Source organism: Pomacea canaliculata, linkage group LG8 (assembly GCF_003073045.1).
Source record: "Pomacea canaliculata isolate SZHN2017 linkage group LG8, ASM307304v1, whole genome shotgun sequence".
In the NCBI taxonomy this organism is placed as follows: Eukaryota; Metazoa; Mollusca; class Gastropoda; order Architaenioglossa; family Ampullariidae; genus Pomacea; species Pomacea canaliculata.
Window position 1 is genome coordinate 13156989 of NC_037597.1, and position 14028 is coordinate 13171016.

The 14028-nt window shown below is 39.3% G+C and overlaps 1 protein-coding gene across 1 annotated transcript; it reads right to left on the reverse strand.

Moving 5' to 3' along the window:
* Positions 1 to 454: 454 nt before the first annotated feature.
* LOC112570496 lies at positions 455 to 9046 on the reverse strand. Its single transcript, XM_025248935.1, has 6 exons — positions 8162 to 9046; positions 2783 to 2939; positions 2301 to 2471; positions 1980 to 2092; positions 1337 to 1453; positions 455 to 1149 (listed from the first exon to the last, which is right to left on the reverse strand). Exons 1-5 carry the CDS (start codon positions 8500 to 8502, stop codon positions 1378 to 1380), a joined length of 858 nt encoding a protein of 285 aa, XP_025104720.1. The 5' UTR covers positions 8503 to 9046; the 3' UTR covers positions 455 to 1149; positions 1337 to 1377.
* Between the last annotated feature and the right edge of the window lie 4982 nt (positions 9047 to 14028).

Here is a 14028-nt window from a genome sequence, read left to right on the forward strand (position 1 = left end):
AATCTAATAAGCTGACTGGTACTTGGTAAAGCCTTTTCTTTCTCCCCTTTTCTTTTCTTCTGTCTCTAGTGCCCACCCCACCCTCTACTCTTTTGTTAAAGTGCCTGAGATTACTGCACGATGCACAAAGACGAGCTCTTTGGCATAAGAAACAAAACAGGGGTGAAAGAATTCCATCATCCACCAAATGGTGTTAATAATTTCTACTCGTATGGCAATTACACTCTTTTACTTACATTAATGCACCAGGAATTTGTTGTAACATCCGTCTCATTGTATCACCAGTTCTACTTAAAAAATCAGTTGGTAAATTACTCCATCTTGGGCCATAAACCCTGTATGTGCATGAAAGTGCTGGCAGCTTGCAGGCCCACAAAGCTCGAAGTAAAAATGCAGCTGTGCTTGCACACACACACACATAAAACAATTACAAGAAGCATCTCTGGAATTAAAATATGATTGAAGATTTTGATGCAAAAGTTTGTTAGGTTTCATAAAATTTCTCCCACTTAATCTGACAGATTTACATTTTATATTAATGCTGCCTAACTCTGCCTCCACATTACAGGTACATTTCTTATAATAATAATATATATAATTTTCACCATAGTTTGTAAAAATTATAATGAAAAGTTCAATATTATGAAGAAAAAACAACCAGAGCACCAAAAACCTCACTCCACTTCTGTTTCAAATGATTTAGATTACACAATGAGAAAAAGCAAATATACAAGGAAATAAAGTTACCATCACAGTACAAGTGGGTCACTAATGTTTCTATGAACGGTAAGAATTTTACACCCAAATATTACACCTCAATCTTAAAAATGAAACCACACAAATGTCTTTTATCTTCCATTGTTTTAGTTCTATTGAAGAGATCTTATCTCCCACCTGTACATTACAACAATAAGCTTATAAAATACGTTCCAGTAAATCTGCAGGTACCAGATCTGCAAAAGAAACTCATTTTGGCTCCTTTTTAAATTTTCTAGCAAAGCTATGCTTTTGTTGTGCATTACTCTGAACAGCATATTTATAGATCCATTTTGTGTGCACCTCTGTATACCAGATAAACCAAGGTTGATTTCCACATGAATCTAAGAAAAGCTCAAATGTCTTTTCATAAAAGTGTGCTGCCTCCATGATCTGAAAAACAGAGGAAGAATTAGAAATCACTTAGAAAAAATTAATTTCATAACTTTTGCCAACATTGTTAAAATTATTGAATAATCACACACATAAGCCCAAGTTATATATTTGTTCAAAATGGCATATATATTTATCCAACATGCAATAGAGTTTAAATGTTTATTTTGAAAAAAAAAAAGTTAACCTGTTTTCTTTCTGCCTCTTAAATAATCCAAGAGCTATTCCTTAGCCAAGCGTTCTGGTGCTTTGACCCATATTGCGAAACATGATGTCCGATCTCAAAATGTATTTTACACCATTCCTGAAAGCCAATCAAATTTATATTTATTATTTTTTAAACTTAAATCTGTAAAAAATAAAATTTGTTATGATAACTACACATATTATAATGGCTTCTCTCTACTACAGCCATTGATCAGCAAGTTGAGGGTCGAAACACATCGAACACCATCAGCCTATTAACCACAATCAGATAACTCAACATCGATCATCTTTCCAGATTTTTTAGTAACACAAACACATACAAACTCAAACACACACATATGAAACTTTTCAAGCCAAGTACTCCAACTACAAACTGTAAGCGTAACTTACTCAATGTGTCCATTATTTAAATAACTGTTCCTTTCATTTTATTATGAAAAATAATAAAAGCAATAGTTTAGTCAGTTTACAGGAAATATATGTCTCACTTTAACAATGTAGACATCATGACAATCAATTATAATGAAGATTGTGAAATGCTGTATGCAGCAAAAACATGATGAAATGTACTTGTGCAGAAATACCTGTCATGCAATCTGTAACAAAAATGAACAACTTCTTACTTGACTTGTTGACCTTCATGGAGTCTACGGTGGTTGAAAATAATTGCAAGTCCTGCTTCAGGTTGGATACTGCAGAGAATATTTTGCTCTTCAGCACAGTACTTTCCATCTTTCTAGAACATAAGCATAACTCAAACAGGAAGATAAAAATATTGACTCACATAAAATTCTTTTGTAATACTAATATAGTAAAGCAGATAGTATTAGGACCAGTTAACAAGTTCTTGGCATTGAAGTGCTAATTCTGACATTAAACTAGTATTTAGTTCTTTTTTAAAAAAAGTAATTAAAAAATAAAATGAAAAGCCGTAACATTCCTACCCTGAATGGACGTTGATTTTGATGGATAAAATTAGTGTTGCCCCCTTCAAAGTTGCTGTTCAAGTACAGCATAAAAGTTTGCAACGATCGTTCCTGAGAGCTGTGTTCAAAGTAGCCATCAAAGTGTGGACAAAAATGTCCTCCAGGCATGTAACGACATAGTCGGAATATCTACAAAGTGATGTTGAACTGAGATTATACTTCATGCATATTTATTATATCTTATTTTAATCAAATTCCATGAATTTTCAAAGCAAATGTTAAGGTAAAAATAATATTAACAATAATGATTTCTATTAATCTTCATTTAAATGACATTATTTTGAAGTATTCATGAGATGTGAACAAATATGCAAACATACTGTACTGACAGTCCTTGTGTATACATGCAAAACTATATTCTGTACCCAAAGCTCTCTCTCTCTCACACATATACATACACCCATGAATATCAAGAACAAAATCATATAATAATGACCTACATTATTGAGCCCAAGGGGTTGCCAGGTGCCCTGCATGAGATCACGGACTCCATTAATATGTTTTTCATGAGGATTTCCATTAATAGTGATAACTGGCACCCAAGGTTTGATTCTTTCCCAGAGAATACCTGCTAGTTCTGGACTGTCAAATACAATCCTGTTTGGATTAGGAAAAAAATCTGTTAACACTCTTTATTCTATCTCACTTGTGAGGTATTTGTGTTTATTTGCTTCCATAGCATTTGCAGTATATGCATACGCACAGGGATGGGCAAGCTACTTTTAATTTGTAGCCGGCTAGGCTACAGCTACTTTTTTTCAAAATGTAGCCGGCTACACTACAGCTACAATTTTCCAAAAAGTAGCCAGCTACTTTGGGCTACTTTTAAAATGTAGCCAGCTTCTTTTGGCTTCTTTTGGCTACTTTTAAAAGCGTGATGTTATAACAAGTTAGCTGTAGCAATATACACAAACATCAAACATGCACACAAAACACTATTACTTGCTTTACAAAGTTTTTATTATAATAATGAAACGGAGAACTGCGATATACCGACAATTTTATTTAGTGAATCGATAAATGCTTTCATTCATTCCTTGCCCCCTTCCTCCCCCGGCCTTTTTCACACAATAAGTACACGTATTTTACGATTATATTAAACATTTCTGGATCTTTTTCCTCATCCTGTTTTAGTGACAAAAGAAATTATATAAGTTTTCCGATAAACATTTGTTTTCTATAACTATTTGTTCCCTATTACTTAGAAATGAAAACTAAACAGATGCTTAAGTATCAGGTACCTGGTGGAATTTTCAATAAGTTAGGTTATGTGGTGATGAAAAATGTCAACCTCTTATCAATACTGTGACAATGAACAACAGACCATTGAAATAAATGAGTTTGCATGGAATATAAGTAAACACTGCTTAATCTAATTTAGGCAAGCAGATCATAAGGCATTTTTTTCTAACACTGACACTGAAAACAAAGAAAGGAGCACAAACTAATTGTTTCCAAAAGCTGATAGGGTGAAAAGTATAGTCCTGGCATACTAGAATAGGCTTTAATTATATAGTAGGATGTCAAATGTAGCATATAAACACTGAAATATATTTTTCAAAAATGATCTGATACAAGATATATTTATTTTAAATCTTTAAGCTTGAATTTCTCTGTTTGTCGTTTTTGACATCCAGTCCTAAACTATAAAAACATATTTCTCAAGATTGGCTTGTTCTACAGCAGTAAAATTTTGCAATTTTGTTTAGAAATGCATAAGCTACAAAGTGATGCATTTGAGAATATGGTATAAACATTACTTTTGATAAAATTAACATTTTTCTAAATATTTTCTAAATATTTAATTGCCACATTCACACTGAGTCGGGGGGTACCATGTCTGATTTTTTATATCTCCTAGCAGGGCCGCCGAGAGCCAGCCCGGGCCCCGGGACAGACGACCTCTCCGGGCCCCTTGTACTTGTAATCGTAAATTATTTCCCCAGTATATAATGTATGTTTACAATTCGAATCTCAATATCTACACTTCATTCAGTGTCACGACCGGTAGTCGGACATTGCGCATTCTTTACGAAGAACGACAAGAGATCACTTGAGATTGAGACGTTTTGTTATTTATTATACACCAAAAAGAAAAAATACTAAAAAAACTAATTGTAATACAAGAATTTCCAGCAGGTCAAATTAAACCATACAGCACAAGTTCACTGTTATCCGTTCTAAATCAGAAAGTATACATCCTAGGTTGGTTCAACACCGACACTACGGCAGCGAGCAGGCTGCTACAACAGTTCTCATACATATGTCCGTTTCAATCCACATCTAACGATACGCCTCTCCGAGCACCTTTCTAGCCACCAGCAATGTCCGTGTGCTCATAAATGTTCATCGAACACATACACACAGTCCGTGTAAACCGTCTTATTCTCCCTCTAACGTTGACGGTGGAGATAAACAATGGGGGGTACGACCTTCCCCCTCTCTCTCTCTCTCTCTGGAGGTAAACTCAAAAGGCAAAAGTCTTACTTTGAGTTGTCGGCATCAGCGGACAATCAAATCGTCAGTGTCCTCAACACTCCATTGCACGACTTTTTAAAGACGACAGCGACGGCCCTCCACGCGGTCGGTGTGTCGTCGTCGTTGTCAGGTACGAGAGTGGAGCCCACTTGCTCAACACTCCCCAGCTGTGATGAGATGCTGCCCGCCTATAGTCGTCGGCTCGGGTTGTTCTTCTCTGGAACTTCTCAGCTCGGCGATGTCCACCGCTCCCAGTAGCAGATTCGGCGAGGAACCTTCAGCAGCAGTTCTACTGAAGTTGCGATCCCCAAAACACAGCAACAGCAGCGGCTCAGTAGCAAACACGGTACAGCAAGTCCGTCATCAATACACTCCACTCACAATTAACACAATTAACAGCCGCCGCTGTATCAATCAGCTTCTCGATGTCTCTCTCCCCCCCCCCCCCTCAACTCGCTGCTCGATACTTCCTCTTGTTACTCGTTTCTCCCTCCCCCCCCCCCGACCGACGCTACACCCCAGTCCCCTAGACCAGGTGTCGCATTCTTTCAGCCGCACGTGAGGTCCGAAACTCACGTGGGGTTCACGACCTCTATATCCGTCAACTAATTACGCCGTTGACTGTCCATCGCAGAGGGGCAACACACACACACACAGGGCTGGCTACGCCACCCCGCTCCCCCTCCATTTCCTTTCACCAAACTCAGGCGCAATTGCCACAAAAAAAACCAAAAAAAAAAAAAACAAAGGAGGCACGGACTGATCCGTGACATTCAGTAACGAAATATAGACTGCAAACAGTAGGACAAGCGCAGCTTTGTCATGATAAGTCCTGCCAGACTGAACTATCTCTCAACAATTCTTGCATTTGAAACTATACCCACATTTTGTGGCTTGGCAAAATGTAAAAAATTTCAAATAAAGCTGGAAATTGATGGGTACGTCCATCTTCGTTTTTCAAATCGCTCCCGCCACATGGACGACACAGTATTTCCGGTTACTGAGCGTTCGAGACACGTGGGTGTCTGGCTGTCACAACACCGAGCAGTGAGAGCAGTGGCTGTCGTCGTCTTGCTGACACGCTGTCGACGAATGGTCGTGAAAGTAGCCAACATGTAGCCAAGCTACAGCTACTTTCTAAAATGTAGCTACGGCTAAAAGCTACTTTTTTTAAATTTGTAGCCGGCTAAGCTACAAGCTACAAAATTTGTAGCCAGCTACAGTAGCTGTAGCTCGGCTACAGCTACTCCCCATCCCTGCATACGCAGATATACATATGCATTTTTTCAGGGGATAGCTACACAGTGTATTTTGGCTAGACACAAACTTTGCATGATTATAATGTTTCAACTGATGTTTGCAGTTTACTTTATGTAGGCATTTGTGTTTACGTGCATGCATAGCATTTGCAATATGTGCATATGTAGATAGATATATGCATATGTTTTCCTTTTTTTCCAAGGGATCACTACGCAGTATATTTTGGCTAAACACAAACTTCACACAATTATAGTGTTTTAACTGATGTTTGCAGTTTATTTTCACAATTCACCAGTTCTAACTAAATGTTCAGTCTTTGTTGTTTCAAGCATGTATTGCATATAACAATGATATATGGGTGATGTCAGTGGTATGCAAATCTTCTATGTCCTGTTTGTTGGCATCCCTTAAAAAGACTCAAAATGCTTTAAACAACACTTTGCACTGTCTTTTCTTCTGTGAGCTGGACTGGTTGCCATAACTAGAAAGTTGCCACGTTGTGCTATTGTTGCCTATATCATCTAGTCTCAGAACCAGCGGCGGCGTTAGGGGGTGGCAAATGGGGTGGCCGCCCCAGGCCCCGCTCTCGAAGGGGCCCCGCGCTTCAGCCCCGAGGTCATCTTTCTGACTTATTGCTAGCTGTGTTAAACAAGTTGTGACAAAAAATTGACGTTCAGAAAACACATCTTAGTTCTAATTAATCAAATTATTGAACCCATATCTTCACGTTAAACCCGACAATAATAACAAGTATTATTAAGTTATCGTCACCATATTATTTCGCTTTAAGAAAAAACCGCTTCTGTCACAAACGGTGGGAAAGGTTACGAACAATTAAAACACTAAATTTCGTGCGTTATTTCGTGAAATGGATCCAGCTTATCTAACTGTATATAAATCAGTGCTTCCGGCATCATATCAATAGGGATATTGATACATGTACTCCATTACCCGGCCCCGCGCGGATGGTCGGCCCCAGGCCCCGCGTCTTCTTAACGGTTCCTAACGCCGCCTCTGCTCAGAACACTTGTCTGTGATGCTGACACCCTACCAGCTAAGTTGATCACTTCATGGGCTAGATGTACAGTCATCTAAAATGCTTATAAAATATTAGCTGACAGTTTATTGTTCATAGTTTAGCTGACAGTTTATTGCCACTAGCACAACTGCACCTAGCTCTAGTCTGCCTGTACAGACCTCTTTATGTTGCTCACATCAGATGAGACAAATCTGAGTGCCGCTCATTTTCCTTTTCTGGGTACAGTGTCTGGAATGTCTTTCCCTTGAACACTCAATGGTACATGCACTAACCAGTATACTATAACTCGATCAGGGCTTCTGCTAAGGCTAAATTCTTTGGGGTCCCAGGGACACCTTCAGATTTTTAAGGGGTCCCTGTTCTTCGCCCAACTTTGGAGGGGACCCCATTGGCGAGAATTGAAGGGGTCCTCCGAACTTTTAATGCATACTGTACGCAATTTTTTGCATAAGCAGAAGCCCTGACTATAACTAACACTAACTATACGTGATCCAAAGTATTTCACCTAGCTGACCCAGCTATGGATTGGGTACTTTGGCGAAGGTATATAAGGCAGTAAGGGAGAAGAGATGAGCAACACCCTCACACAAACTGGTCCCAGGATAAGTGATGGTTCTAACTCCCTGCTCCAATAAGTCTGTGTGGCATATATGGGACTTCCTTTACCTGTGTCTTCCTTGCTTCCCACAGTGACCATCTATGAGGCTTTCAAGGTCAGCTAGCCATTTTTATGAATACCTCCAGTGGCTGTAGTGATCTTCATTTTTCATCTTTATATATCTCTCCATCTCTGTTTGTGTAGTTTACAAACTGCGTTTCTCGTGCAGCTCTTTAATTCAAGCTCGCCAAGTTCACAGCCAAGTAGTGAAATGCCTATTGTTGTACTACTTCTTTAAGCCAAAATCTGTTCACTATGTTTGCACTCTTAAAGGCACCTTTAACAAACTGACTAAATCAACGATGTACTGTGTAATTAAACTAATCAAATCAGTGAATTTAAAGCGGCAGATGTGTAAAAGACTAATTATAGCTCCATACCTACCGCTTTGAACTCCTGTACCTCTCCTTCACAATAGGAAGCACCTCAAAGCCAGCATTTTCACCTTCGGTAATAAAATGATTACACTCTGATTCTGTGAGAAGATTGTGTAATAAAAATCCTTCCTCCCCAAAATCGAGAATGTCACTTTTTGTCACAGCTGTAGGTGCGACCTCTGGCAGTGGTGTGATGACTCTAAATTCTCTCTCTTCGTACGTTGTAATTTTTCCAACCTTTGCTGCATCACCTTTGGACACACTGGCAGTCATTATATGCTGTACAGAACGTAAATATGAAGGTTTCCTGTACATACTATATATGATATTGAAACCCCGGGTCTGCATTATAGCCGTACGTTGAGAAGGATATATATATATAGGGAACAATAAAGCGCGTATGGAACTGTTATAATTACTAGACACAGAATATATATATATGCAACCGGTTCACGATCCGTAAGCCTCGGAGGTTTATTTTCGTGTACATCCGTGATGTTTGACCATGACTCCCACCAGTCATGCAGAACGTCACGTACTGTGTATGAATTAAAGTCGCGTCAGCTTTAGTCGACTCAACGGTGTCCCGCGCGTTGCCAGGCCCTCCGGCAGTTTCATGCGCACCGTTATATTTTCGGTCTGTTGAGCACACCTTGTATATTTAAGCCGCACCCACTAATTTTTTTTTTAATCTCTACTTTTTTCCCAAATACGCCAAACTGGTTTATACACCGCAAATATACATTCATTACAACTTGAAAGCTGCATGCATTTCGTCTCGTTTTCGGCTTTGATTTTAAACTGTGAACAGTAAAATAACACTGTCACAACGTTGGCAATTAACACTTTAACATATGGAGCACATCGAAAAATTAAAATAAGCCGATCGACGTATCGATGTTAATTATATACACACGTAACTGCACCTGGAAACCCCCCGGGTAGCCTACCGGTCCCAGGCCCGGATGAAGGAGGAGGGTTAATTGGGCGTGGGGCTAGCAAATTAACCCACCCTGTAAAACAATCCTGCTACAAAAACCGTAGATTATATATGCATGTAGGCCGAAATTTAACGTATTCGACAGGCGCCGGCTAATAGACCAGTTATAATGCCACAACCACCACAGACGTCGGTACATAGACCAGCTTCCCTTTGCACATATTTTTCTGTTTACATCCTATATTTTACTTGCAGTGAATTATATACCCATCTTTAAAAAAAATAATTGAGATAATAGCTAGTCGATGTGTGAACAGGGATGGGGAGTAGCTGTAGCCGAGCTACAGCTACTGTAGCTGGCTACAAATTTTGTAGCTTGTAGCTTAGCCGGCTACAAATTTAAAAAAAGTAGCTTTTAGCCGTAGCTACATTTTAGAAAGTAGCTGTAGCTTGGCTACATGTTGGCTACTTTCACGACCATTCGTCGACAGCGTGTCAGCAAGACGACGACAGCCACTGCTCTCACTGCTCGGTGTTGTGACAGCCAGACACCCACGTGTCTCGAACGCTCAGTAACCGGAAATACTGTGTCGTCCATGTGGCGGGAGCGATTTGAAAAACGAAGATGGACGTACCCATCAATTTCCAGCTTTATTTGAAATTTTTTACATTTTGCCAAGCCACAAAATGTGGGTATAGTTTCAAATGCAAGAATTGTTGAGAGATAGTTCAGTCTGGCAGGACTTATCATGACAAAGCTGCGCTTGTCCTACTGTTTGCAGTCTATATTTCGTTACTGAATGTCACGGATCAGTCCGTGCCTCCTTTGTTTTTTTTTTTTTTGGTTTTTTTTGTGGCAATTGCGCCTGAGTTTGGTGAAAGGAAATGGAGGGGGGAGCGGGGTGGCGTAGCCAGCCCTGTGTGTGTGTGTGTTGCCCCTCTGCGATGGACAGTCAACGGCGTAATTAGTTGACGGATATAGAGGTCGTGAACCCCACGTGAGTTTCGGACCTCACGTGCGGCTGAAAGAATGCGACACCTGGTCTAGGGGACTGGGGTGTAGCGTCGGTCGGGGGGGGGGGGAGGGAGAAACGAGTAACAAGAGGAAGTATCGAGCAGCGAGTTGAGGGGGGGGGGGGAGAGAGACATCGAGAAGCTGATTGATACAGCGGCGGCTGTTAATTGTGTTAATTGTGAGTGGAGTGTATTGATGACGGACTTGCTGTACCGTGTTTGCTACTGAGCCGCTGCTGTTGCTGTGTTTTGGGGATCGCAACTTCAGTAGAACTGCTGCTGAAGGTTCCTCGCCGAATCTGCTACTGGGAGCGGTGGACATCGCCGAGCTGAGAAGTTCCAGAGAAGAACAACCCGAGCCGACGACTATAGGCGGGCAGCATCTCATCACAGCTGGGGAGTGTTGAGCAAGTGGGCTCCACTCTCGTACCTGACAACGACGACGACACACCGACCGCGTGGAGGGCCGTCGCTGTCGTCTTTAAAAAGTCGTGCAATGGAGTGTTGAGGACACTGACGATTTGATTGTCCGCTGATGCCGACAACTCAAAGTAAGACTTTTGCCTTTTGAGTTTACCTCCAGAGAGAGAGAGAGAGGGGGAAGGTCGTACCCCCCATTGTTTATCTCCACCGTCAACGTTAGAGGGAGAATAAGACGGTTTACACGGACTGTGTGTATGTGTTTGATGAACATTTATGAGCACACGGACATTGCTGGTGGCTAGAAAGGTGCTCGGAGAGGCGTATCGTTAGATGTGGATTGAAACGGACATATGTATGAGAACTGTTGTAGCAGCCTGCTCGCTGCCGTAGTGTCGGTGTTGAACCAACCTAGGATGTATACTTTCTGATTTAGAACGGATAACAGTGAACTTGTGCTGTATGGTTTAATTTGACCTGCTGGAAATTCTTGTATTACAATTAGTTTTTTTAGTATTTTTTCTTTTTGGTGTATAATAAATAACAAAACGTCTCAATCTCAAGTGATCTCTTGTCGTTCTTCGTAAAGAATGCGCAATGTCCGACTACCGGTCGTGACACTGAATGAAGTGTAGATATTGAGATTCGAATTGTAAACATACATTATATACTGGGGAAATAATTTACGATTACAAGTACAAGGGGCCCGGAGAGGTCGTCTGTCCCGGGGCCCGGGCTGGCTCTCGGCGGCCCTGCTAGGAGATATAAAAAATCAGACATGGTACCCCCCGACTCAGTGTGAATGTGGCAATTAAATATTTAGAAAATATTTAGAAAAATGTTAATTTTATCAAAAGTAATGTTTATACCATATTCTCAAATGCATCACTTTGTAGCTTATGCATTTCTAAACAAAATTGCAAAATTTTACTGCTGTAGAACAAGCCAATCTTGAGAAATATGTTTTTATAGTTTAGGACTGGATGTCAAAAACGACAAACAGAGAAATTCAAGCTTAAAGATTTAAAATAAATATATCTTGTATCAGATCATTTTTGAAAAATATATTTCAGTGTTTATATGCTACATTTGACATCCTACTATATAATTAAAGCCTATTCTAGTATGCCAGGACTATACTTTTCACCCTATCAGCTTTTGGAAACAATTAGTTTGTGTTCCTTTCTTTGTTTTCAGTGTCAGTGTTAGAAAAAAAAATGCCTTATGATCTGCTTGCCTACTTTAGATTAAGCAGTGTTTACTTATATTCCATGCAAACTCATTTATTTCAATGGTCTGTTGTTCATTGTCACAGTATTGATAAGAGGTTGACATTTTTCATCACCACATAACCTAACTTATTGAAAATTCCACCAGGTACCTGATACTTAAGCATCTGTTTAGTTTTCATTTCTAAGTAATAGGGAACAAATAGTTATAGAAAACAAATGTTTATCGGAAAACTTATATAATTTCTTTTGTCACTAAAACAGGATGAGGAAAAAGATCCAGAAATGTTTAATATAATCGTAAAATACGTGTACTTATTGTGTGAAAAAGGCCGGGGGAGGAAGGGGGCAAGGAATGAATGAAAGCATTTATCGATTCACTAAATAAAATTGTCGGTATATCGCAGTTCTCCGTTTCATTATTATAATAAAAACTTTGTAAAGCAAGTAATAGTGTTTTGTGTGCATGTTTGATGTTTGTGTATATTGCTACAGCTAACTTGTTATAACATCACGCTTTTAAAAGTAGCCAAAAGAAGCCAAAAGAAGCTGGCTACATTTTAAAAGTAGCCCAAAGTAGCTGGCTACTTTTTGGAAAATTGTAGCTGTAGTGTAGCCGGCTACATTTTGAAAAAAAGTAGCTGTAGCCTAGCCGGCTACAAATTAAAAGTAGCTTGCCCATCCCTGTGTGTGAACGGGTCTATATAGCTGCAGAGAGAAAGAAGTGCAATGAGATTATATATATATTCGTGCTTTAGACATCACAGTGACATATGCACCTATATAAAAAGTAGATATATCTATATTTCTAATGCTCATTTCAGTTACAATAACTGGTTGATGTGCGCATCATCAAACCGTTTTTGCCATCGGTGGCTGGGTCGAGTCGATCAGTATAGGTTCTAAATGGAAGAGTCTGGGGCACTGTGACACCAAACTCGATCGGAAGGCATCCTTCTCTAAGAATATTTTTAAACAATTGAATGTTAGCCCCAGTTCTATTTAGTCATTTTAACTCATTTGACATTTCGTGATCGTCATGAACAGCTAGGGGCCTATTACAGTTCACACACTCTCGTGCACGCATAGCCACGTACCACGTACGTCAGTGAGCTACGACTTAATTGGCACACGTCGATCTGCTCTTACTGCTGCAGCACCCTCCAGATATTGTTGACGATACTCTGAAGTAGACATGTTTTGTTTGTTGGAAATTTTTTTAAATAATACAATTAGCAGGAAAGTATACATTCAAAATATTTAACATGGGGGCATTGGCATATACCTGACATTAGGACCAATATGAAAGTTTTAAAACTATCAAGGTTTCGACAACAATAGCTGGAGAAAGATGCTATAATGATACTTCGTAAAAAGTTACATCAAAGAGTGTCAACAAGAGAACACACTGAGGCGAGAAAGTGAAGCCACCCTGACGACCCTGTCCCGGGTGTGACCGTGGCCACGCCCCACTTCACCGACTATATGCTTTCACGCGAGGTTGTCATGTGATTAATGGTGAGCTTCACCGAGTTGTCAAAACTCTGGAACTAAGGTTTTTGGTTTTTCTCTTTTCTGAGAGATGAATAAATGTGAATAAACTGTATTTCCTCGTTATTAATTTAATTCATATTGGTCCTAATGTCAGGAAAAAAAAATTAGATATCGGATTGAAAGTAAATGTCATCACATGTGACTAAAGGCCAGGCAACCGCTGAACAATAGAAGAATTAGTTTTAGTTTATTCCTTGTTACACTGGAAAAATGAAGTGTTTGGAAACTACTCCATGGCCAAACACTTGAAAAATGTAAATGTTTTCCTAATTTCATTTCTTCATATTTACTTGAGCTTGTTAATCTCTTAACCTCATACATTTTAGATCGACTGTTTCACAATTTACTATTTATTGGAAACAAGTTTTTAAACAACACCTTTAATAAAATAATTTAAATATTTTACCATGTTTTAAAAATCTTCATGTAAAATTAGTCGGGTATGGCATAATCAAGAATGGATTATCTTTAAAGAATAAATATTTAAGTGTCAAAAGGCATATTTTTTAGTGGCATTACAAAGAAGGGGAGGTAAGAGCTTTGGGTAACTCAATAAGCACATTTGAATGTAAAGACAAACAGGGAAAATCAAAGAAAATGCATTGAATGAAAAAAAAAAAAAAAGCTAAAAGAATGCATTTATGAAGTGGACCCTCATTTTACTCCAGAATACTATGCCCAAATGCATCAATCTCAAAAATTAAACAAATGTTCATG

Excerpts from the sequence above, each read along its gene's own strand:
- LOC112570496 (XM_025248935.1), bottom strand. The coding sequence starts at position 8,502 with ATGCAGACCCGGGGTTTCAATATCATATATAGTATGTACAGGAAACCT. Across the intron at positions 2,940-8,161 it reads AGGTACAGGAGTTCAAAGCG|GATTGTATTTGACAGTCCAG; the intron begins GTAGGTATGGAG and ends TAATCCAAACAG. Across the intron at positions 2,472-2,782 it reads AACCCCTTGGGCTCAATAAT|ATATTCCGACTATGTCGTTA; the intron begins GTAGGTCATTAT and ends ATCACTTTGTAG.